Source organism: Sander vitreus, chromosome 8 (assembly GCF_031162955.1).
Source record: "Sander vitreus isolate 19-12246 chromosome 8, sanVit1, whole genome shotgun sequence".
In the NCBI taxonomy this organism is placed as follows: Eukaryota; Metazoa; Chordata; class Actinopteri; order Perciformes; family Percidae; genus Sander; species Sander vitreus.
The window spans coordinates 4664-30962 of record NC_135862.1 but is presented as its reverse complement, the minus strand read 5'-3'; the positions used below and the strand labels follow the sequence as shown (position 1 = coordinate 30962).

Genomic DNA, 26299 nt, shown 5'->3' with positions numbered 1-26299 from the left:
TCCACGGATGAGAGGAGTGTAGCTATCGCGCAAGTTTTATCCGAATTAGAAAGTATACCTTCATTGAAAGAAGAGCAAAAAACGGCACTGGAGGCTTTTCTCTGAGGAAAAGATGTTTTTGCTCTTCTCCTGACTGGTTTCGGCAAGAGTTTGATATATCGTTGATCTGATTGGTTGATTTGGCCTGTCTATCACCGACATAGGTGGTGATAGACAGATGGTTTATCCAATCAGCTAACCAGTATTTTCGCCCCTTCCCAAAAGTTCTCCAACGTTAAGTTCCCAGATGGATATGCCGAGCAAATGCGAAGCAATCCATCTGGCGGAGTCAGGTTAGTGTTTAGGAGGTACAGGTGACGTATCCTTCGGCCCGTTTGGAGATTTCCCGTCGAAGTGAATCCACCGTGTCCAACAACACAGAGACCTCAGCCGCTTTGATCTCTTTGTTCTGGATCAGCTTCTGAATCTTCTGCTCCAGATCTGAAAACACACAATATATACACAGAATATATACTGTATATCTTCATTCACACGTCATTCAGTATTAGTTTGTTTTGGGCAGAGTGTAATAGCGACACTGAATCGTTTGTTGGACATAGTGAGTTTGTTCTGGCCCATGTATTGTGATGTTTTTACGTTCATTGCTGTCAGGATGAGTACAAGCCTGTAGAGGAGAAACTGGTACGTGCTTGCCGAGGAACATGTAAACAAAATGAGATTCAAGCTCTTATGGATGATGAATTTGCTAAATCAGATGACATACCATAAAGCTGAAATGTGAAACGCTTGAAATATACTTGAAGAATTTATCTAGTTTCATATTTCTGCCCAGTTCCTTTCACAAGAAGAGCAAGTTGATTATATCCAGCCAGAGATAAAGAGGTTTAGACAATTTTTGGGTAGACAATTTAAAGTGAGGTGGATGTTTTGGATGTTTAATGTTGGGACACATGAGCAGAGAACATGCCATCTGTCTAAAAAAAAAACGTTAAATGTAGAGACGACGGCGCTCACAAAGAGGAGAAATCTGCTCTGCAGATACTAACAGATTATAACTAATCATGATGATCATTTACACTTTACCAGACTGAATATTATGAATTTAAAATACTAGTTGCACCTTGCATCTGTGGGTATTATCAAGTAAAAGTATTAGTTGCACCTTGTATCTGTGGGTATTATAGTAAAAGTACTAGTTGTACCTTTTATCTGTTGGTATTAAAAATTAAAAGTATTGGTTGTACCTTGTATCTGTTGATATTATAGTAAAAGTACTAGTTGTACCTTGTATCTGTTGCAGTTTGTCCTCCACCTGTTTCTTCATCTTCTCCGCCTCCTCCACGATGTTCTTCAGACGTTCTCCGGCTTCACTCTGAACCGTCTGGTTGGAGTTTTTTTGCTTTAAAAGCTCAAACAGCTTCATCACGTCCTCCAGCTCCTGTTCCAGAGACAGTCAGACAGAAACACTGTGACAACAAGTCTCAGCAGTCTGTAGCGGCCCGTCACAGCTTGACTCAAATAGCTGTGACTTAGCTGAGCAGCCTCCAGAGGCTGGTTTTAGGACGTAAGAGACGTCTCCTGTTTCAACAGCCAATAGAGAAGTCAGCTGGTCGACTCAGCTACAAACCATAGAACTAAAATGATCGAGAATCCATTTTATTTTTGTGTTACAAGCTGTCAGCTGGTGGAAATGTGAGAGTTTAAGACGGAGGCTCAATGAGCGCCGCGAGCACGGTATGTGGTGGAGCGAGCTAGAGAGAGACTGAAGACAGGCAGCGGCATCAGAACAAAGCAGAGAATCAGCAATCAACATTGTTTTCTCCGTTTCATCTCTACTAGAAATTCAGATGTGGTATCTTACTATCACAGTCATCATTCATATTTAAGATGCTACTAATGATATCTAGCTACAAAAAGCCTGAGAAATCTGAAGTTAGAAAGTAAGTACAGAGAGTGGTTTCTATGGAGTTGATACACCGTCTTGTCTCATTGGTGGAAACTGGCAGCTTTCAGAACGCTGCAGACCGGAGACTCTCAGGGAGACTAAAGTTTAAACTCGTCAATATGTTGCAGTCATGGACATTTCTGTTGCTTGTGTGTATATTTCTGTTGCTGTCTCCTTTTTGTATACGTATTCTGTATGTTTCCTGTGGACTATGTATATTTCATTGTGTATATTTCTGTCCCCTGTTATGTATATTTCAGTTTCCTGTTTTATTTTGATAGTCTGGTTTTCTGTCTTGTCTGTGTGTTTCACCTGTTGTATCACCTGTCCCTTATTTGCTCATTACCTCTTGTATTTAGTCCCTGTGTTCCCTTTGTCTTGTGTATGATTGTTTGTGTCTGTTTGTGTCTTCGTTCGGTCAGTTTGTGTGCGTTTTATCTCCCTGTGTCAGTCAATTCAAGGTTGTTACTCCCTGGATTTCCTTTTTTTTTACCCGTTTCCTGGTTTTTTGAGACTCTTGTGGTTTTTGGTTTGCATCTCCTTGTGTTTTGTATTTTTTGGATGGAAGTTTTTGCCCTCGGCTTTTGGGGACTCTCTCTGTTGGCATTTTCCTTGTTTTTTTGATGAAATAAACCCCCGCGCTCAAACCTTCTCCTGCTTTCCTGCCTCATCTCTGCATTTGGGTCCACTATTCACTGCTCGCGTAACTCAATAACCTTTGCTCTGAACTGGACTAGTTCTGTGTTACAGGTCTTACTGGTTCTGTGTCGGTAGTCTGGTTTAAAGCAGAGTCTGCAGCCTCTTGGGCATCTCTGGCCGTCTCTTTGTTCTGTTCAGTTTTCTCCTTCAGGGCTTCAATCTCGTCCTGCAGATTTTTAGGTCGACGATTCATCAACTTTGTCTCGACGTCGTTCAGTTTGTCTTTCATCTGAAACAGAAAAATTTAAAACACATCAACCTCAACCTCAGGCAGGGCTAAACCAAGGTGACAGATGTTTGTAGACATTTAAGGATTTGATGTTTGAAGACATGTTTACATCTTGGATGCGGTCTTTGGTCATGTCTCTGTCTTGGCTAGCTGCGTCCAGGTCGTTGATGGCTTTGTCCTGAGCTTTCTCTGCTTCAGAAATGTCTTTGCTGATCTCAGTCACATCAATGTTCTTTGTCCGCTCCCTTAACACAAGACACAACAACACAGCTTCAAAATACAAGTTTCTTCATGAAGACACTAAGGTTAAAGTTGTGTGTTTCAGTTCAAATCTTGTATTTTAGTCAGTTAAGGTTCTTGTTTTCACAGTTAATAAATTAGTGTTTTCAGAGAGGTATTTCATGTTTTCTGACACTGACTTGAGTTCCCGAGCTCTCTGTAGCAGGTCTTGGGCGGTCTCGGCGGTCTCCTGCAGGTACCTCAGGTCGTCTTGGATGTTGATGGTGTTGGACAGCAGATTGTTGATGTCTCTGATCATTGATCGGATCTGATCTGGTGTTCCTGGCAACTGGATGGCCAGAAGAGCTCGGGACATTTTCTCGATGTCCTCTGGAGGAACCATCTCATCTGTCCGGGAGAAAACATGAGTTACCTTTCAGTTGTACGACGGTTGTTGTTGATTACATTGTGTCAACTTTGTAATGCTGATAAGCACTTTTCCTACCCTGTGTAGGCTACTTTGACACTGCTACTCCTGTACCTTGCTTAGTACTTAGTATCTTATTGTTGTTCAGGCTTACTCTATTCCCCCCAACCCACCCCACTAGTGACTGTGTGTATATCTTCTTGTATGTGTTTATAATTGCTGCACACCCAGTCGCCCTTCGGGGACACAAATAAAGTTGAAGTTGTACGACGGTTGTTGTTAAACTGTACAATTGTCTGTATTTGAACTTTATTGTATGACTGTAGTTAAAGCATAAAACTGTCTGTATACGAACTTTTAGTCATTTACTCTCCTCTGGTTGAGTGAATCAAGCTCGTGGAAAACCAAAACATGACGCCTCACATCATCAGAATCTCTGATGTGTGTATCGATTAGATGGGTGTACCAGAGTCCTCCAGGTGAGGACTGAACACTGACCCGTCAGGTAGTCTTTGACTCGCTGGATCAACTGCTTGGTTTGATACTTCTCTCTCTCCAGGGAGTCCATGATGTCATTGATCTGGTCCTGGAGAACTTTGGCCCGCTCTTTGGTGTCCTGAGCTGCCCGCTGGGCATCTTTGATCTGAAACACAAATACAGCTATAACATTTATTTAACAGTTATAACATTATTTAACAACAAGGCAGTAAAGTGACCAGTAATTTGATAATGTGGCCTGTATTTCTATCTCCATAGTTAGCAACATTCTGTTAACAACGTCAGTTTCAGCAGAGAGTTCTTATAAATCACTGTCTTACTGATACTTGGACAATAACAACATAAATATGATGTGTTTATATATATGGAGACAGAACTGGGGGGTGTTGCACAAAATAAATCCAGGATAACCAATAAAGTGAGGCTTGACCTAGTTTAATCTGTGCATCCTGGCTTGGTACGTTTCATGAAGGTCAAGCCAGGCTGAGAAGGAGCGACTAGGTCGAGACAGGCTGAGGAGGAGAGACTACGTCGAGTCGGGCTGAGGAGGAGAGACTAGGTCTAGTCGGGCTGAGGAGGAGAGATTACGTCTAGTCAGACTGAGGAGGAGAGACTAGGTCTAGTCGGGCTGAGGAGGAGAGACTAGGTCTAGTCGGGCTGAAGAGGAGAGACTAGGTCTAGTCAGGCTGAAGAGGAGAGACTAGGTCTAGTCGGGCTGAAATAATTCTGATAGATGAGCGTTCACGGCTTTCTTTAACAGACCGCGAGATCGATCACAGATTTACTGATGCTAAAATGGAGAATACGTATTGTTCATACTTTACACAGAGTTTGCGGCAGCTTCATAGTTAAGTATGATAATGTGAAACACATTTGAAAAAAAGAAACATGGCCGCTGTAATGAAACAGCGAGAGAAGCGAGGCAGACGATCGCAGAACGACTGAATGCGTAAGCAGCCTAAAAATATACATTTACTGACCACTGCTCTGAATTGAAACCGCCATAATCATACATGTACCATTCAAGGAGTAAGGCTAATTATTTGCACAAATGAGCTGTTGTACTCTTTGCCTTAAAAGTGAGCAGAAGACAGCCTAATGTTACTCAGGAAATTTACCATGAAGATCAATTACAACCACTAATCTACAATGCTAGAATAGGCCTATTGATGCATAAATATCTCTCTCTCCCTCTGTCTCGTATAGGCTATAAAATAAATGACCTAAGTAACATATTTACTCCCACCGCTTGCTTTTCAGGCAAAGGGTACAACAGTTCGTTAGTTAAAATAGTTAGCCTAACTCCTTGAATGGTTTCAGTTAAGAGCAGTAGTTCGTAAATCTATATTTTTAGATATATCATTCAGTCAGTCCGCTATTATCTGCCATGCTTTTTATTTTTTACAGAGGCAGAGTTTCCTTCTTTACATATTATATGCTTTGGTTCTTTTGCTTTGAAGGCCTATTAATGGACAAAGAAAAGAAAGACACTGAAGAAATTAGACTCTGAAATCTAGAAACTATAAAGATAATTAAGTGATGAATATAATGCACACTGTAAACATGACTGTAACAGAGTATTCATCAATTATTCTTCCCCCAGCAAAATATAAGGTCAAAAACCATTGAGGTGTCCTCTCCCTGTTGTTTCATGAATGTGCAGTAGTCTACACTATATAGGTACTGGTCCAGTGAACTAAGACTATAATTAAGGAAGATTGTACAATTAGGATAGGTTTTTATTAACTTTATTAACGGTTTAGTTAACTGGAGATAACACACATTGTGTTCTAAGAATGTCCAATTAAATGCACATGGAAGAGGAACATACTTGATCCTTTGTTAAATAATACAAATAGAAATAAATCAACTAAAATAATTAAAGGTGTAATGGTCTCTGACCAGTCTGCCATTGTTAGAACCACTAACACGTGTGTAGCACTTTATATATTATCCTTCATCGCTGACTTCATTTAAAACACATACAACTGTATCAGCCTTTCCTAATAATCTCAACAACTTCCATAATATATTCATCAAACTTCTAACAATATGAACAGCAGTCTTCATGCAGCAATATAACAGTAACAACAACTATCACATGAATAATTATAAAAATAATAGTCACAACTTTAAATAATAACAGTGTTTAACTGAACAGCAACATGTACCTGTTGTATTTTAATGCGAGCTTATAAAACAAGGTAAAACCACTGCTGAGTGAATAGAAAAGGCTCCAGGATTAATAAATCCTGGCTGTTAGCCTGGTCAGGAGCAGGCTAGCTGTACAGAATAAATATCCATGTTAACTTAGGTGCCTCTGCTTTTGTGCAACCGAGTCAAGGCTAAATTCATCCAGGATAACTAATATCCCGGCTTAATCCCTTATCCTGGTTTTGTGCAATACCCCTCTGGACTGTTGCATCTCTAATCTGAACTACTGATCTAATCCAAGCCTTTACTGAGTTCAATTCAATTTAAATTTGATTTATAGTGTCAACTCCTAGAGTTATCTCCAGACACTTTACAGATAGAATAGGTTTAGATAACACTCACCACTCTCTCTATCATTTACAAAGACAGCAATTGCACACAGCGGTGACCCTGTTAAAACTCCCTGAAGTGGACTCTAGTTCCAGCCCAGTGGTCCCAGGGTAAACCTGCCTTGTTATGGGACTCCTGCAAACTGGACGGGAGCATGACGAGTCGATCCTTCGCCCTCTCTGCTGTCTCTGAAGCTATCTGACTCACAGGATAGACTCCGTCACAGTTTGGACCCCCACATTTCCTGTTTCCCAGATCCAGAGATCCACACAGCGCTCCACCACAGCCTGAACAGTCCTCCAGACCTGGTCCTCCACAGATCTGCATCAGTCCACAACATACTGGTTAAAGATCATGAATATTTTCACCTGACTGTGACTATTCATCACTTACTGGTCACTTGAACTTTAGGATTTTTATCATACTTTAGACTGCACACAGCATCACAACACACTCTTAATTATTAATAACAATACATGAAGGAACTTCATCCACATCTCTGATTGGTTGATGTGTGAGTCATGTGACTACAGTTAATGCTTACCTTTTGATTGAGGTCGACCACGCTGAGCTCTTTGACCTTCTCCAGCGGCGCCAGGTCTCTGCCGCCGCCGCTGCTGCCGCACATGCTCAGTTTGTGTTTAACTTCCTGTCTGGTGTCCATGGAGTCCTCCAGAGCTTTAGTGGCATTTCTCACTCTTTTCTCGTCCAACATGAAGGCGTTGTGAAGCATCTGGATCTCATCCAGCAGCTCTACAACAGGATCAGTTCAGAATAAGACGTACTAACTAATAACTAAGAAAGAATTAAACCAGCACATTCTGTTCTGAGGTGAAGTTTTGTTTTATGATCAGCAGGTTTAATTTTCTCTAACATGTGTGCAGGTGACTCAGCATCAGTCTCAGTGTAACTGCTTTGGGCTCAATTCTTTTTTTTAAGATAATTTTTTTGGGGGTTTTCCCTTTATTTTACAGTGACAGTGGATAGACATGAAAGAGGGAGAGAGATGGGGGACGACACACAGCAAAGGGCAGCAGGTCGGATTTGAACCCGCGCCGCTGCAGGACTCAGCCAACATGGGGTGAACACTCTTACTGGGTGAGGTAAAGGCCGCCACGGGCTCAATTCTTAACAACAATATTCATATTGTTAATAATGCAGCAGGTTACAGGGTTCCTTGTGCAATTTACAGCGTTAGTTTTCTGAGAATCTCTTTCATATCAAGCAAAGTTGGTATTGCAACTGAAATATCCCTGTGTCAGACAAAAGGAACTCTTTGTAAACTACCATGACACTGTGTGGAGGCGAAGATCTGAGCGAGACTATTAAACTCCCAGAAGAACAGCGGACTCATCACTGTAAGAGGTCCTGAACCAGCAGAGGGACAATCTGACCCCACAGAAGCAGCAGAAAATGGGTGAATATACTATATATATATTCAAATCTATAACACAATAAAGCGTGCAAGAGCGAAGGGTTATCAGTACTTCAGAGAAGTATTATCTGTCTTTTTAGTACATGAAAATGTTACAAGAACAGCATCGCTGTACCCTCATTGAGTTCCTCTTCATCGTCCGGATCCTTAATGAGTTTCTTCTTCAGGTTATTCAGCAGGGTATTGAACTCCAGACGAATGTTGTCGATGTCCGTGTTGAGGAGAGGAGACAGGTCAATCAGAATCATGTTTGGGTCGATGCCGTCTTTCACCATCCTGTGAGGAAGAAAATGTTTCTTCACAGTGTTACTCTGTGTTTGCTGATGTTGCTGTGAGGCTGTAAAACTGTTCTGTGTAATTAATAACCGTAGAACATACCCGATCATCGCAAACAGTTTCTCCAGCTTCTCCAGATTTGGCGGGGAGAGTGTCGTCAGGTTGGCGAGGCTGTCCAGCTTGGACTGCATCTCCAGCATCTGTTGCAGTTGGCAACCGTCTCTGGGCCGCAGGTCATCGCCATGGCTAGTGATGAAGGTTTTCATCCTCTGGGCGGCTCGATGGACATCGGTCACGCTTTCGACCCAGAGGGCGGTGCACGGGTGGCACTCCGCGCAGGCCGGGAAAGCCGAGTCATATCCAGGGGCGCACTGATCACAGAAGATACCAGTGATGCCGACCCGACAGAGACACTCGCCGGTTTCAGGGTCACATGACGGACGCTCGGTTCCCTCCAGGTTACAGTCACAAGCTGACAATGAGATGAGTTATACAGATAAAACCATCTGAGATCTGTCACAGAAAGGCTTAAATACAATGTTAGAGGTGTGTTTGTGTCTTTACTCACAGATACACTGCAGGTCTGGATTCCCAAAATGATTTTCTCCACATTCGTCACACTGTCTTCCTCCAAACTCATGACGACACGGACACTGTCCCGTCACCTGAACGCATCACCACTTTGGTCAATAAACAGTTTATACTGTAAGTAATTAACACCAAACTGAAAATGCTTGTTTGCGCTTGTTTTAAAATGTGATCTTCTGTTTTTATTTCTTATTTATTATTGCTGTCCATCCCTGTCTGTCTGTTATTTGTTGTATGTTAAAGTGTATTTTTATGTGCTGCCTTCTTGGCCAGGGCTCACTTGTAAAAGAGATTTTAATCTCAATGTGATTTTTTTTTCCCCTGGTAAAATAAAGGTTGTTTTATCCCTTAAAGTTACACATTACAACACTTGAACCTAAAGATGAAACTTTAAGTCTGTTTTTTGTGATTATGTTTGTAGAAAAAGATATTAGTAAAAAAATGAATAGCAGTCTAACCACAACTGTGTCTGTTGTGGGTGTCTGTGGTGGTGTATGTGGTTGGTGTCTGTGGTTGTGTCTGTGGTTGTTGTCTGTGGTTGGTGTCTGTGGTTGGTGTCTGTGGTTGGTGTCTGTGGTTGTGTAGGTCTTACCTTGTTGCAAATGTTGGAGAAAGAGTTAACAGGATCACAGCTGCAGGGTTGACATCCTGAGGCTCTGCCCAGGTTCCAGTATCCGTCCTCACACTCGTCACAGAGGACGCCAAGCACTCCCGTCCTGCAGGGACACCGTCCCGTCCTCGAATCACAGAAGCAGGGACTCTCCAGAGGACACTGAGTCACCTCCGTCCCCCGCCGGTCACAAGAGCACTCTGGGAAATGCACAATAAATATAAGGTAATCATTTCTTTCACCAAGTGGAAATCTATGATACAGCCAGCAACCAACACATACAATAAGATTCATTACAAAAGACAACAACAATTAAATAGCGATTAACCATATGTATGGCATCCGTGATAAATACATTTTTAATCTGTTAGTCCTCTACCTACAGCCAGACGTAGCAACTGAAATGCCTCCAACAGAGGATGGCTGTGGTCCAACTTTTTAAAAACTCTCACTTTCGATAAATTGGAGAAATTGGTCAGAATAGTGTCTGCAAATTTCACGCCTACTTTCCCTCTCCTCTGAAGTTGATTTCTCTTTTTGGTTCAGTAAACCGTACCAATTTACGAAGGTAAGCAATTCTCATAAGAGTCAGATCAACAATAACATAAATTCCTCACAAAGCTCAAAAAGTAGCAATTAAAGAAAGAATTAAAGGGAGGAATTGTGGAGACAAGATGGAGTAAATGTGAGTGGTCTGAATGTTAAGAGAATAAAATGGGTTTAGAGTGCTAGGGGAGAGTTTGCTGTGTTTTATAACCCAGTGGAATATATATAAAAAGGCCTGTAGGAAAATCCTGCAGCACCTCCACCTTCTTCTCATCATTATCATAATCTTTACCGTTGCAGTCCTGGTCCAGGGCATTGCCGTAGTAACCAGGTTTGCAGTCTTGGCAGCGTGATCCCATCGTGTTGTGAAGGCATTGCAAACATTCTCCCGTCAGACTGTCGCAGGAGTCATGGTCGTCCGGGCTGATGTTGTTGTTGCAGGGACACTCCTTACACTGGGCACCGGGCAATGACAGGTCGCCATAGAAACCAGGGCTGCATCTGTCGCAACTCGGACCTGAGACAGTCCCCTTCTGTTTTAAATGCTAACATGTTGAAGGTAAATGTTCATGCACATAAACAAAACTAAGCCTCTGCCTGCACTCCTATCACTGCATTGACAGTGCTGTTTAAAACTGTACAAAGTGACTTAAACACAACTCTTTTTAGTCTCCTGAGTTCAGTTTCACCTCTTACAACTAAAACTAGACTGTCATACTCCACGGTATAATGATGAAACATGCTCTTAACTACTCCTGCAGGAGATTGGTACACAAATGGCATGAGTCAAAACTGAAAGTTAACTACGTCTCATGGAACGAATATGTATTCAATTATGTACTCTAGCTTAATCAGCAGGATCACAGGGAATCTGTGGATGCAGAATTCTGCAGAATTTCTTTCTGAATCACTTCTGAAAACTTAAAAAAAAAATGCAGATTTCATCTGGGTTTAAACAGTAACAATAAACCTTTATTTAATGCCAAACATACTCATAAACAGTTACTACCTGTCTTATCTCCTTAAGCCTCATAGTCTAATCAGGACTCTCTGCTCTCTGGATACAGTGCTCCTGTCTCTTTCCAGAGTTCATTTTTAAAAGTAGTCAGCCATCATTGTGAGAGGTAAGGTCCTACCTGTGTGCCCCTCCCGGCAGTCACAGGTCACACTGAGGGATTGTGGGTCGTGTTGGCAAGAGGTGGCGAAGAAACGTCCGCTGCTCTGAGCGTCCGGACACAGGCAAGGCTGACAGGGCGTTCTGGATACAGGGTTACCATAGTAACCCTCCACACACCTGGTCAGCAACACAGGAGGTCACTAGAAATGAATCTACAGGATGCTCATGACTTTAGTGCACTGTAAGAAAATTCAAGGTAATCAACGTTGACTCAACTTGAAGACTGCCTTTGTTTCAACTTAGAAATGAAAGTCAGTGAGGTTGATATAACTACAGTGTTCTAGTTTAGTTAAAGTTGTTCTTTTAGTTGATTTAACTTTTTATTACTTGGTTTAACTTCATACTGTAAGTTAAAACAAATAATTTAAATTCTTTAATAATGCAAAAAACCTTCCTTGCCTAGTATAACAGACATACTTTCCTACTTTATTACTACTCACAGTTTCAAATTAAAACATAACCACATTTATAGCAGAGATGGCGTGGGTGTTAGAGTGCGGCCACCCCAGGGCCCCGTGTGAAACAGGGGACCCTCTAAAGCTGCTGATCTTGTGTCACTTCACACAAAAGGACCACTAATGACATGACATGCCACAGCTAAATGGCTGAAGGAAGCCTATTACTGTTCAAAGTCAAACGCTGCAATACTCCAGCTCTTCTTATCAAACGTAACAGTCACTTAACTCATGGTTACAAATGTAAACCAGCACAACATGACAATTACCAGGCAACAGAACACTACCTTCTAAGCAGACACGTTTAATGAATGGAATTCATAAAGTTACATTTGTATTTCAAACAAACTACAAACTTTTCAGCAAATTTTAACACAACTCTATTTACCGCCTTGCATCATGGGAATTGACCAGCCAATGAACCAATTGCACCTGACTGCAGTACGCAGATCGGGGTTGGGCTAAATGTGGGCGGAGCTAAACGTTTGACTTTTGAAAAGTACTTTCCATTTCAATTTGAGAAGCGTGAAATGCCAAATTCACAATTCACAAGCCGTTGACGTGTACTCCCTCCGCCGGGGGCTCTAGTGCTTTCTTGTTTGCCACAACACTTGTTATATTTTAGTTGAAATGTGAATAGGCTACATCACTTATCTGCGGTGTATAATTCATTTATTGTGTCCATGCTTTAACTTTGCCGTGAAAGAAGACTTTTTTGTTGCAACACACAACCGCTTTTTTTTCAACTGATAACTTAACTTACATACCCAAGTTCAATCAACACATACATATCTGATAAAATTTTTTAATCAAATTTAAGTCAACCTAATGAATAAATGCAAGTTTAACTTTCAAAAACTCATAAAGTTGAGTTCAAAATCCACAACTTGTATAAGCTCGTTCAGTTAAAAATAAGAAATAAGTGGCCATAACTAAATGGGTCTGTACTTTTTTACAGTGTGCGGGAGAGGGGTCTTGTCAGGTATTAATGGACTTCACCGTCCATTAATATGTGACAATAGACACCTCTAAAGGTATTAACCTGCTTATACCATGGTCACTTGCCAAATAATATTGTTTTAAACAATCAATTTATATTTCGATGCGTTTCACAATCAAAATCTAAAGTTATACCTGAGGGTATGACTAATACCTGGAACAATCATTCCCATCCCATAAGGTTCTTCTGCAATGCAAACTTTTTTTACTGCTCCCACTGCAGCTTGTGTGGTAGCGCCATCCTGTGGTGTTCAGAGGACAAGGCACTGAAGCGCCACAGTGCTGGAAATAACACATTCCCAGTTTCTTTTAATGTAGCACATTAATTTAGAACGGTAAACAGTTTCACCAGAACTCCTTCAGTAGGTGTCCTATTTCAATATTTTATGGACACCCTGCAGCCAATCAGAATTGAGTCTTCATCCAGACCATGGTATAATTATAGCTATATCATGAGTGTTAAATATTTGTAGATATATCATGACATATAACCTGTCACAGTTTGGTCCGGTGGCCTGCTCCCGGCAGTTCAGACACTCTCCGGTTTCTTCATCACAAACCTCCGACAGTCCGTTACATTCACAGGGTCGACAGAAAGGGAAACCCCAGAACCCCGCCTGGCAGCGATCACAGCGTTGACCCGTCACCTCTAAACGACACGCACACTGACCTCCGACCTGATCACAAAGCTCCGACAGCAAACCTCGAGGGTCACACTCACATGCTGCAAACAAAACAGTAGAAAAGAAATCCTCAGACTGATTTTCATTAACACCTTAGCTTTCCACCCCTTTATTAGAGCGGAAAGGATGGGGGGACGGGGAGGCTCAGGGAGAGACAGCATGTCAACGTTAGAAGTGTTGTACATCATCTGAAACCTTGGAACCTGAAGATTAATCGGAGATGCAGCTCAGCACTCTGTCAAGTTCTTAAAATAATTAATTGATTCACAATTTATTTGAATTAACTGAAGTGTATAGGAGCTTCATACATAATATAAGGTTTTGATGGCCATTCTCATGCTCGGTTATGTCTCATAATTTGTTGCAGCATGTTTTTTCGGTTATCATGTCAACAGAATTGGTGCAAAATCAAACCGTTTTTTTTACCACCTGAAAACAGCTCTGAAACCATCTAATGGTCAATAAACCCATGAACCCATTTTCATTCAGATATATTCAGGTCAAAGGTAAAAATTTCCTTCCCCAAAATTTAGCATAGTTTTGGAGCATTGTTATCTACTGGTCAGGTGCCACTGGATTCCCTATATTATATAGTTTCTTATTATATCATCTTCACTTGAAATACAGCCTCCTGCAGCCTCTGAAAGATAAAAAGTCAGCCAGCGGGCCGTCGGAGTGTTAATTTGTCATAAATATTATGAAGAAAAGACGGACTTCCTCTTTTAGAACTCTTTATGTTGTATATTGTGTGTTATTGGATTTTGCATGCAAGAGTTTCTTACGTTTGCAGCCATCAGGTCCGAAACCAAACGTTAGTGGTGCACAGGTATCACAGCAATGTCCGATCACATTGGGTTTACATTCACAGAATCCTCCCTGATTACTGCAAGATGGTCCGACAGAGCCAACGACGTTACACCTGCAAACTGACAACAGGGAAACCCAGAGTTTAACTTAGAAAGGCGGGCAGGAAAGATTATAGCTGATCCCTCTCACCCCGGACACAGACTGTTTGAACCTCTCCCCTCTGGCAGGAGGCTGTGGTCCATCAGGACCAAAACCTCACGCCACAAAAACGGTTTCTTCCACTCTGCAGTCAGCCTCACCAACAAGGCCCCGGACCCCTGCTGACACTGACTCTTAAACCCTCCCCCCCCTCCATCCCTAGCCACCACACTTTCCGCTATCCTTCATCCTAGACTTTACATCTGCCTATTGCACATACTTTGTGTTTTACATTCTACACACAACCCATTCAGCCTTCCTTTTCTTATGCTAAACAGCTTATTTGTTTTCTGTATTTATTGTTTGTTTCATATTAATGTTTAATATATTTGTTTCTGTATGGACCAATCACCAAGGGAAATTCCACGTAAGTTTAACTTACTGTGGCAATAAACCCTTTTCTGAAAACAAAACAAGAGATTCAGAAAAACAGGGACAACAAAAAACCGGAAATTGTTAAATCATTAAATTTATAAAAAAAAAAAAAAAGCTCAGTTATGGATTTGTGTTGAAATACGTACGAACAGCTCCGTTGTGGATTCGTGCCGACATGCTCTTGATGAGTCCCTCACAGACTCCCGACAGCGACTCCGGCTGGCTGAGCTCAGCAGCCAATCCAACACAGCGAAAGTGTTGGAAAGAGTCAACGTCACTCTGGGAGCAGAAGTCACGGACGGACTTGATGCTGGGAATCAGACCCATCTGAAAAACACATGTATTCATAGATGTATTCAAGGGTTAGGGTTGGCAGGCTCTACCACTGAGCCACAGCCGCCCCTACATATGGAGATACAAACACTGACACACACACACACACACACACACAGTTACTACTTCCTGCTGCTGTGCTCTGATTGGACAGTCAGACTACTTCCTGTTGCTGAGCTCTGATTGGACAGTCAGACTGTACAACAGATGAAGACTTCCTCACCATGTCGATCAGGATGTGTGAGCTGGACGAAGCGTCTGATCCCGGTTGTTTGTTGAAGACGACGTTCACAAAGTACCGACCGCCTGCGTTCAGACACACCGCGGAGTCCAGAATACCTCCTCTGGAGACAAACAAGTAAACAAACTGAAGAAGAAAATAATTAACTAATAGATATCACCATGAAACTTGTTGACAGTTGATTACTGATATTAAGACAAATACATATTTTACAAGTTTTGTGAAATTATTATTATTAATATTGTTAAATATGCAACTTATGCATTATCTTGTTAAAAATGTGCTTATTTGCATACATTTCCTGAACAGAAATCTGAACATTGGAAAAAGCGAGGTTCAAAATTCTTGTTTCATTTTGTTGACATATTAGAGTCAAAAGGTTTTTACATAGGGGGATTTTGGTCTCTTTTTATCTTTCCATAAATCAGAATATGTTGTCAACAGCAATGAAAAAAACTATTTTAGCTATGTTTTTAGGTATAAAATGTTACATAAATCAGGCTATGAAGGATATCTGAACACATCCCTCGGTAAAAACTTTTAGAATATGAGATAGGAATGAAAGTGGAGATTTCTGGTTCTGAGAAAAACTCATTTTGTGAAAACGGCCTTTATATAAAGATATGGATTATAAACATTTTTGTAAGACATTACAGGTGAATAGGGTAAAACATTTGAACTAACAGATCTCAACATGAAACTTCCTTAAGTTGATTACTGTCATCATGATATATATTTTGGTATTACAAATTTTCTGAAATTTAAATATGTAAAAAATGCATTATCTAATGCTATCTGTTGGTAAATTTGGCAGAAAACACAGACGCAAATAGACAAAGTGGGGCAAAATAAACACCTAAATGTGTATTTTGGATGTTTTTTTCCCAATAGTGTGAAAAAAGACATGCTATGGAAGCAAAATAGCCCAAAAATTCAATTTCCTAAACAAACAACAGTAAACGGCATGACACGTCTTTTCATTAATAACAAGCTTTACTGTCACGTCTTCACATGATTAGTTTTGTCATTGTAATCTGATCACAGATATAACATATAATCAATCATTAATAGTGAAAGGTGACCTGACAGCGAACTCTAGTGGTCACTTTGTGACTATTAACTGTTGTCTGTCAGGAACAAAGGGGGGAGCAGTATCCCTATACCGTATATAACTAGAATCATCTTACGGGGGATTGACTGCGTCTTTAAGAGTATTTATTTCACACATGAAGTTTCATTTGCCCTTCCTTCTGATCAAAAGACTTTTCTGACGAAGTCTCACCTGGAGTTTCCAGGAAGAATCAGAGTTTTACTTTCTGTCGGGTCACTGCTGCATCTGCTGTCACCCGCCGACACCATGATGATGCTGACTGAAGCCAGCCAATCAGACGGAGACTGCAGAGAAAGATCAGATGACATTTTAATACAGGAAGAGAAATTTGTAATTAAAGCAGCCAGGAAATAAAAGTCACCATGAAGGTTGGAGGCTCTGGCATTTACTGTTAATTATTTTTGTCAGAAGAGATTAAATTGAATGTCTTTTTACAATTGCCATTGTTGTCTATTTTTTTTATTTTTTATAAAACAGGTAATAGTAAAAAGATACAAAACCATTACCAGAGCTTCATCATTTAATATCTGAAGATTAAAGTTTGTAAAACATAGATAAAAACCAGAACCCTGACCATTCTCTTTACCTCTGGCTCATAACGAATCACGAGCTGGTAATCCATAGACGACGGGATGTTGTCCACAGTGAACCTAAGCCCCGTCCCCTCAAACACTCTGACAAATCCCAGACCGGTCCAGGTGACGGGGCGATCAGCTGTCCTTTCACGGGGAACGATCTGCAGGGCGTGACCCGGGTCCAGAGGGAGGCCACTCTGCTGCAGGATGGAAACAATCATTAGCTAATATTCAGGGCACAGGAGGACCATCTGATTGGCTGAAAGCTCAGAACGGGGCCAAAAAACCCAAAGTTTAACAGGAAATAAATAAAACATGCCACCTGTCTCCTCCGACGGGCAAGTCTTGGAGTCCTCCGAACCAGAATGACTCGTCCGCTAGTGAACTTAAAGTCGTAACCCTGCTCTCTGAAATACTTCTCACACCGCGGCAAAACACCTGGGTTGACCTGGAAACACAGACACACACACACACACACACGTTACTAAGAGGCGAACACACAGAAACATGGAGGCACGCAAAATTACGAATCCCACTATGGCCACGCCAAGACCCGATTGGTGTGGCCATAGTGGTTGATCGGTTGGGGTTAGGCATTTGACCTTGAGTGGTTAAGGTAAGGATAGCCGATTGGTTAGGGGAGAGGACCTAAACAAATCAGGTTACGTTACCTTGCGTAAGCATGGATGCCTGGCCAATTGTAGCTATTGAAGGGCGGATCTTGGCCTGGGAAAAAAAGTATTGCTGGAGGCACACTGATATTGTCTCTGATCATCACATTGACTCTTCAGTTCTCACCAGGGGAGAAGAAGAAGATGGAGGAGTAGACGGAGGAGAGCTTCCTCTGTGCAGCGGAGCAGCGAGCTCCGCCTCATACAGGAAGTAATCCAACATAGGCAGGAAGTAGCCGGGGGCAGGGTCGGAGCAGTGCCGACCCACCATGTTGGGTAAACACTGACACTGTCCGTCCTCCGGAGAACACCTGGGATAGGAAGTGAAGGAGACAAGAAGTAAAGAATGAGATTAGTTTTGGAGTTAGGATTTCTTCATATGGTATTATTAGCTGAGACTCATATGTGATTCTAGGCTGTGGAAATCAAATTGACCTGATCTTTAGTTCCTTTTTAGCCATTCATTCATTAAATATTTGAAAAGCTGAATAAAATCAGAGGAAACATACGTGGTGCTGTAAGCTCCTCCAACATCGCAGTCGCAGGGCAAACATCTAAACACAGAGTTTCCCAAACCCCAGAAACCTTCCTGAATACGAAAACAAATTAGTCAGGATCATAACAGAGTCATAATGGAGTCAGGATCATACCATGTGAAGTTGAAGGATGACGTTTGGTGTCTAAACTGTTATATAAACTGTTTCAGCAGATGTTTGTAGTTTTCTGCATTTCACAGACTGATTCGTTAAGATGAAACCTACCAGACATCGATCACACAGCGGTCCGATTGCCAAATGGTCACATTCACAACTTCCTGTCAGCTGATCACAAGACCCGACACTTCCCAAAACATGACACCTGCACACTGAAACACAACATCAGACATACATGATATTAGACTTAGACTTCTCTTTATTGATCCTTTTGGGATGACTCCTGCAAGGAAATTAGATTTCCAGCAGCAGATTTCAGCAACTTACAAAACACTTGTTGAAATGCAGCAATATTTCAGAATAATTTTTATGGCCGGTGTCCACACACAGAAATATTATGTTATATAGCTGAACTATACTGTATACCTATACTGTATACTAGTATAGTTCAAATATATAACTAGTATGAACTTACACAGAATGGATGTATGGCTAAAGACAAGAACAGAAGGCTAAACAAAAGGTAAAACATTGAACTACTTTGTACACACAAAAGCATAAAAAGTGTATTCATAGACATAGACTTGGATAAAAATGCCCACTTAAGTTGTTTCTACAAGCAGCAATTAACACGTAGGCAGCTGAGGATGTGTGAGAGGAAACATGGCAGAGCAGCCGTAGTTAAGCATTCTGCTAACCGCAGCTCACGCCTAATTCAAGTTCATGTTTCTGTTACTAACCTCGAATCACAGCCAATCATCTTAAAGAGCTTAAACGCGAACATGAAGCTTCTCTGCTTCACTGCTGTTTATTCATTAAAGGTTTAAAAAGGTAAAATAAAAGTGATTTCTCACCCTGACAGCCGGTGGGATTGTCCTGTCTCAGATTGAAGAAGCCGTGTTTGCAGCGATCACAGCGTTGACCCTCCACGTTTTCTTTACAGATGCAATGGCCGCTCAGAGTGTCACACAGACCGCCACCCTGAGAACCGGCCGGGTCGCAGTCACACGCTAAAATACAACACAATCTAAGTTATGAATATGACTGTTCTCTACCTCTCTCTGACCGTCACTACAGTCTTAACAGAATGAGAGTTTTACTTCCACCAGTTCTCAAGATGTAAACACATGCTCATGATGTTGACTATAAAATCTGGATCAGGTCAGGGTTAGCTGTCCTCTTGTCAATAAAATCGGGGTCAGGGTGAGTCGTTCTCTTGTATATATAAAATCTGGGCTGTGGCCAGGATGAGTACTCCTCTTGTCTTGATCACCTCAGGGTTTTCACACACACTTGAGTAAATAAATGAAAGCAGTTAAAGCGTACGTATGCAGGCGTGTGGGTCGTCTGTCGCTCTCTGTGGATCTTGATACAGAAATGGTCGACATCGCTCACACTGAGGCCCCGTCCTGTCATGACGGCAGTCGTCACAGATACCGCCGCTCACGCTGCCTGTCGCTTTGAAACGAGTGTAGTCGAAGTGACACGAGTCTGAGTGACCATGACAGTTACATCCTGAAAGAGAAACACCAGGGCATGATTACAAACTGAAATGAGATGAATTATAATTTACAACTGCCTGGTTTATGATTTGTATCGAAACGGTTAAATTTTAGTCCTGCAGATGTTGGTGGTTATTTTATGTTTTATATCAACATAAAGAAGGGGTTCTGTTTTACTCCTGCAGATGTTGGCATTGTTTTCTCCTCCAGGCCTCCAGGGGGAGTCATGGTGAAAGTCCTGACATCTCTCACAATTATCTCCGGCTGTATTGTGCTGACAAACACATCGACCTTGAACCTGAAGAACAGAAAACATCTTTACCTGCAGAAATCACCTGGTATGGTTAGTTTAACATGTTTGTTCACACAGAAACAGTATAATTAGTATTTATCTCTTTTCCCATCTCTGAACTGCTCCAACAACACTGGAAATGTGGTTTTACACAGAAATCTGAAAAAGATGTCTCAGGACATTTGATTCCAATGTCACTGATGGTGGTTCAGAGTAAAGTCAATTTGGAGGAAATGTGCAGAAAGCTAGACTAAAGATTAAAACAGGGTCCTGGAACTCCTGACGGGGCAGCCGATCCAACAGTTTACATGTGATTAAATCATCATCAGAACAAACATTTAATTTGTTAAAGCAGCAGTGTCAGTAAATCAGTCTGCATTTATCTTAAAGTTAATATTCTTACAGTATATGTTGTCTTTTTACTGAAAAATGTCTCCTTCAGTTCATGAAATCAGTCAGAGAGCAGTGACACAAACTATTTACTGCGTTAACTATGATTAAATCACATGTTCATGACATCACGCTTCTCAGGGGAGCACAGATCAGCTGACCGGTTTAGAAACCCTTCAGGTCAACTGACTGCATCAGAAACACTTCCGGGCCGTACCATGGCAGTCTTAGTAAAGACATCCCCTCGTCCTCCGTCCACAGGCGTACATTGGCCGGCGTGTCCGTGACAGAAGCAGCTTCCTCGGACCACCATGTTGTAAAGAGCGTAGTAATATTTGTCCCGAGGGTTCCTGCGTCTTCGCCCCAGTAGTGTGTCGCCCAACGTGAACAGACGAGTGAAGTTCACACGGATATTTGTCAAGGTGATCAGATCTGGGGACAAAGGTTAGAAAACATGTTCTCTCTCTTTGTCAGATATAAACATGTTCTGAACTGTTTAATACGCAGCTGAGAGCCAATCAGAGAGCAGTGTTCTTTGGTGTAATGTCACCTGACCTTGGATGTGTGGTGCGTACGGGTTTTCTATTTCAAAGACAGGATCAAGAGCTTTCAGCACCACCTGGTGGAGAAACACAATAAAACACATTCTGAATACAATACAGATTTCTAAACACAAAAAAACAGATACTGAATTTTTTTTATGAAGTGGTACGAATGTAAAACAACATCTATTTAATGTGTCCACAGTTTTTGTTCTTAATTTAAATCTCCCATTGTCTCGTGAAGATGTTTGTAATTTTTGGTTTGATATGAATTGGATCAGTCCACAATTTACAACGGGACTCCCAGTGTTAAAAAGTGACAGGACGACTGATGCCCTAATAAACAGCATGAATGTTTTCTTTTCTTTTAAAATGGTATGTTTTGATGGTGTGTATTTCTGCATACTAGGGTCTGTAAACAGTCTCTGAGTTGCGTATACTGGGTCTGACTGGAAAGCTGAGACTCTGTGGATTCAATGAGCCAAACTGTTTTCATGTGTGATGATTTTAGTCTCTAAAGGAGCCATTTCATTGTAGCTGAAACTTGACCTCATTGTATAAAATGATCTGCTGTGACCTCAAGGATAATCACAGCGCCATCAAACTTTACAGACAAACTAGAGACCGAGGGCATTCAGAGCATGTCTGGCTGAAACTTTACAGACACAAACTGGAGAACGAGGGCATTCAGAGGATGTCTGGCTTTCATAGGAATTTCGACAATAAGGGGGTTGCTGAGCAGTTTCCAGAACAAAAATGCTCGACATCCAGTCGCAGTCAAAAGTTTTTGATCCCAAATCACAGCATGGATTTTTCTATCATTCTTTCAAGGTCTCTGTCTTAATGTGACATTTTAAGGGAAATTTGATCATTTTTTATCAATTTTTACAGTGGTAATAACTATACTAACTAACCATAACCCTAACCTGCACCAAATCTGTGTTACAAATAGTCCCAACCCAGAAATTGCTGCAACAATTGATGAGACATAAATGAGCATGAGAATAACCATGATTTACTTACCCTACCTTAATACTCTAAACTTTCAACATTTGAATAGGAGCCTGAACTTGACACAAAGTACTGTGCTCCATCTTAAATTATTCCTCAGGTCCTCAACATTCAGATGATGTACAACACTTCTATGTGACATCTACGGTTGACCTACTTATTCCCCCTAAACGTCCCCCATTCCCAAATGAAAAAGACTAAAATATGTCCGTGGTGGTTCTCAGAGGGTTAATGTCTAAGTGAGTGTTGTTGTGAAATGTTTGTTCAAAACAGTTAAATAAGCAATTCATGTTGTTAAGTTTAAAAACAGTCTTAAGGAAATGTTAAATTATATTGAGGTTGCAAACTCGCTATTTAACATGATTTACAGCTAATATTTGAGAAATCTACTCAACCTTATTTGGTTATTTGTTGATAAGTCATTTAGTATTAACACGGATGTCACAGGAAGTGCTTTTATTCTAAAGTAGCCTACACGGAAGTTGTCTGTTGTGTCTTCTTGCTATCTTGACTGATGAGATGACCATGAGATGCTAGATGCAAATTAATGTCTGACATGCTTAAGTTTGTTCACTTTCCTGTTGCAGCATATCGAACAGTGAAATGTTCACAGTAAAAGACAGGTGTTTTTGTTTGTCATTTGAAGCCACTACACTATACGTTTTTGTGTGTGTGTGTGTGTGTGTGTGTCTGTGTGTGTGTGTGTGTGTGTGTGTATGTGCCAGTGTGCGCGTGTTACCTCTCCGTCAGTGGACGGATCTGAGCTGGAGTATCTGCTGTCACAGATGACATCGTCGACGCTGTCGGCCGGCTGATTGGACACTAAAGGGAAATGAAGCAAACAGTCTTCTGCAAAATAACGAAAAACTTTCCAGCTTCGTCCAAAATCTTTCGATCGCTCCACCACCATGGCCGCCGGACGGAAACTCTGCAGACAGAGAGCGCACAGGAAATGACATCAGACAATATTCCTTTTCTATGTTGGTTCACATGTTGAAAGGACCATGTGATGTAACATGACCACAATGTCACAAAATACATTTCATACATAACATTTTAGTTTTACTTTAGTTTATCAGTGGTTAATCTACAGGTTTAAAATATTTCATGGAAATAGAGGACAGTGTAAAAAATCTGTTCATTTTCTCTGTAAGGATTTAGATAATCAGCCATGATGTCTAAACCATCCGAGGCAGACTGCCCACGAGCTGTGAGGTTGTAAAACGAAGGTTTCTGCTCCCGTAGAAGATACAAAACTCTTTATATCAGCATTTAATGACATGTCAACGAAGATATTGAACGGGGAAAATCACTTTCAGAATCAGAGCCGTTCGGGCAGTGGGTGCTCACTGCTCAATAAGATAGAGTCACAGAGAAACTGAAAGAGGATCAGTACACCTGATTCATCAAACAGTCAAAGATAACCCATCAGCCAATCAGTGTTAGGGAAGTAAGTTAGCCTGTGGTCCTCTAATAATTTATCTGGGAGGTTTGTGTGTTTGGTGGTTTACCTTGAAGTTGAGGACCAGATGACTGAATTGGAACATGGTCTCCAGATCCAGCTGAATGCTGACCTCATGAACTCCTGCAGACGACACAGCACTTTAGTTACTCATGGGATGGATTTATTATATAATCATTATCTCTGTTTTTTTATTTTTATTTATTTTATTACAGGGACAGTGCATATTAATAAACATTTCTGTCAATATGCCAGAGATGGCCAGAAGGCTATTGTTTAGCTGCAGTCTGTAGACAGATGGTAAAAAAGTCACCCTAAAAGAAGGTAAAATTATACATTTACATAATATAACATTTAAAATGAATTTGGTAAAAAGTACTATTAAGCTAAAATGTACAACCGGAGCACAGCAGACAACAATCAGACAAACATCAGACAAAGACAACATATGCACACACACAAGGCAAAAAGCCAGCAGGGGGCAGCGAGAGGTGTACTATCCCCAGGTTTCAGAAACACAGAACTGCTTATTCTTTTTGAGTCAATTTACAAAAACCAGAAGAAGAATAAAACTGGGCGCTTCCTGTTGGAGACTAGAGATCACTGATCGGCAAACACATCAGCTGTGAGTTTGTCACGCTTCATCTGATGGTTCATTGCTTTAAAGACCCTGAGAGGAAAATGTCTGCAGATGAAACATTTAAACTTCAGGTGAGTCTTAATCTAATTAGAAACTTTTAAAATGTACCATTCTCAGACTGCCACCATTTCATTTTTCTCTCGGGGTCGAAGGTCATGATGACGTTCTCGATGCGGTGGCTGTTGGGGTTGCTATAGAGATTGTACGGCAGCTGAGAGTCACATGTGAAACATTTTCTCTCCTCCTGAAGGATGAGAACAAATTAAACCAAACTGATTAATAATCACCATCATATATACAACTAACATCCTAAACTTTTGATGAAGTCTCATTTTCTTCAGCAGTCTGATTATTTAACCCATTTTAATGCAAGTTAACTTTTTAAAATAATTTTATACAATCTTCTATTTTGATTATTGATCAGTGATCTGATTTCTTCTGTCTGCTGCTGAACCTTTGTAAAAATCACAATACATGCGGTAAGTGTTGAACATTAGACTAAATGATTTGTGGAAACATAATTTCTACAGTGTAGAGAATGTGTTTGTTATTATCTCTACTGTGTAGAGAACACAACAGTGAAAAACAGAAGTGTAGAGACAGTTTATAAAGAAACATGTCTGTGAGAGAATAAAGATCGAATGGAATGAAGAGACAGAGATTCTGCAGGAGGAGGAAAAAGAAGGAACATGCAGTCATGAGGAAAAGTGATTCCTCAGGGTGGAAAGAACAGCATCGGATAATAACGTGACAGATCAGAACATGTTTCAGTTTGAAAGTCGGAGTACGAGCCAAAAACACATCAATCAGAAAAAGGACACAGAACACAGAGAAAAAAAGTATTCAGAGAGAGAACAGAGCTCAGCTGCACTTAAAGACAGAATCCTTTACCTTGGCATGATCAGACCTTAACCCCCGTTATAGGGCAATGCATTCTAATGAACAGGTTGTATCGTACAAAAAGTTATGCACACCAATTCGTATGAAATCCCACAAAATCAGGGAACCGCTGGCCGGTCACTTGACAGTTAAGTTTAGTGGTCTTTACAGTTACATTTTGCAGTGAAAAGGTGACTGTGAGCCGTGCACAGAGCACCGTGAGGTGACGGTTCTTTCAGAAGCTGTTACAGTTGAAAATAGCCGACAGTTAAGTCTAGACACCGAAATGACTAGTTACGATTAGATAAAAAACAGATTGTGTTTTGGGTTAAGACAGCGGTCACCCTTAATAATACTCCTAGGACATGAACTATGGTTCTCCCTGGGTGAAAGTCTTGTGTTTTTTTCCTTAACTTCTTCCAGGACATGAAATCTGCTCCCCTCTTATAAGCCCTGTGTTTTAGGAGCCAAACCACCCCCTCGACCTCCCTCCTATGAGGATCTTCACGCTCTTATGCAGCAGCAGTCAATGTGCTGCTGACAGTAATAAATACGTGGAATACATACAGATTACAGTGCTTTACTTTTCAGAGCTATATGTATGACTGCTTCATGAGAACAGGCTTAATATAAGGTGACCTCTGACCTCCAGGTACCCGATGATGCAGTAGTTTTCTGGTCCGTCCAGACCGCAGGTAGATGAGGCTGACAGCTGAGCTGCTCGACCCACCATCAGGTCACCAAGCTGGGGGTTACAGGAGCCGCCGGGACACTGGTCCCGGATGTCCCGAAGGTCCTGCAGGTCCCGAAGGTCCTGGAGGTCCCGAAGGTCCTGCAGGTCCCGAAGGTCCTGCAGGTCCCTGAGGTCCCAGGGGTCCTGAAGCAGAGCTGCTGGAAGAAAAACTGCAGAAATATAGATGGGTAAGTAGGATTTTAAATTCTAGTGGAAATCTCAAATCTATCTGAATTTTAAATCAATGTGTGTAAATAGATTCAGCAGACAGAAAGCTTATTTACAACTGATAAAATAAGCATAAGGAGCGAACATTCAAAATAAATCTGCAAACAGACCTATCCCAAAAACCCAGAACCATGACAGGTTTTGGTGTCAGAGATGATTACATCAGAATAAATAAATCAAACTCTATTTTGTGGAATTGTTTAAGCAACAATTTCAGTCAAGAATCACTTCCTATCTTCCTTCCATATGAGTCAGGTGTCTAAGTGATGAGAGAGAAATGTGACAGCGAACAAGCTGAACTCACTGGTGAAGAAGATGAAGATCAT

General features: G+C 41.2%; 1 protein-coding gene across 1 annotated transcript; it reads right to left on the bottom strand.

Moving 5' to 3' along the window:
* On the bottom strand, positions 1 to 26299 carry lamb4 (laminin, beta 4). Its single transcript, XM_078256195.1, has 34 exons — positions 26278 to 26299; positions 25659 to 25903; positions 24242 to 24377; positions 23543 to 23616; positions 22771 to 22959; positions 21034 to 21097; positions 20696 to 20910; positions 19974 to 20094; positions 19621 to 19809; positions 19149 to 19304; positions 18403 to 18506; positions 18151 to 18230; positions 17769 to 17952; positions 17293 to 17418; positions 16982 to 17170; positions 16567 to 16679; positions 15267 to 15387; positions 14857 to 15037; positions 14113 to 14256; positions 13140 to 13371; positions 11153 to 11310; positions 10309 to 10533; positions 9453 to 9670; positions 8841 to 8937; positions 8375 to 8744; positions 8112 to 8272; positions 7106 to 7314; positions 6682 to 6882; positions 4018 to 4162; positions 3293 to 3500; positions 2983 to 3118; positions 2703 to 2873; positions 1285 to 1438; positions 1 to 480 (listed from the first exon to the last, which is right to left on the bottom strand). The coding sequence occupies exons 1-34, from the start codon at positions 26297 to 26299 to the stop codon at positions 341 to 343; spliced, it is 5478 nt and encodes a 1825-aa protein (XP_078112321.1). The 3' UTR covers positions 1 to 340.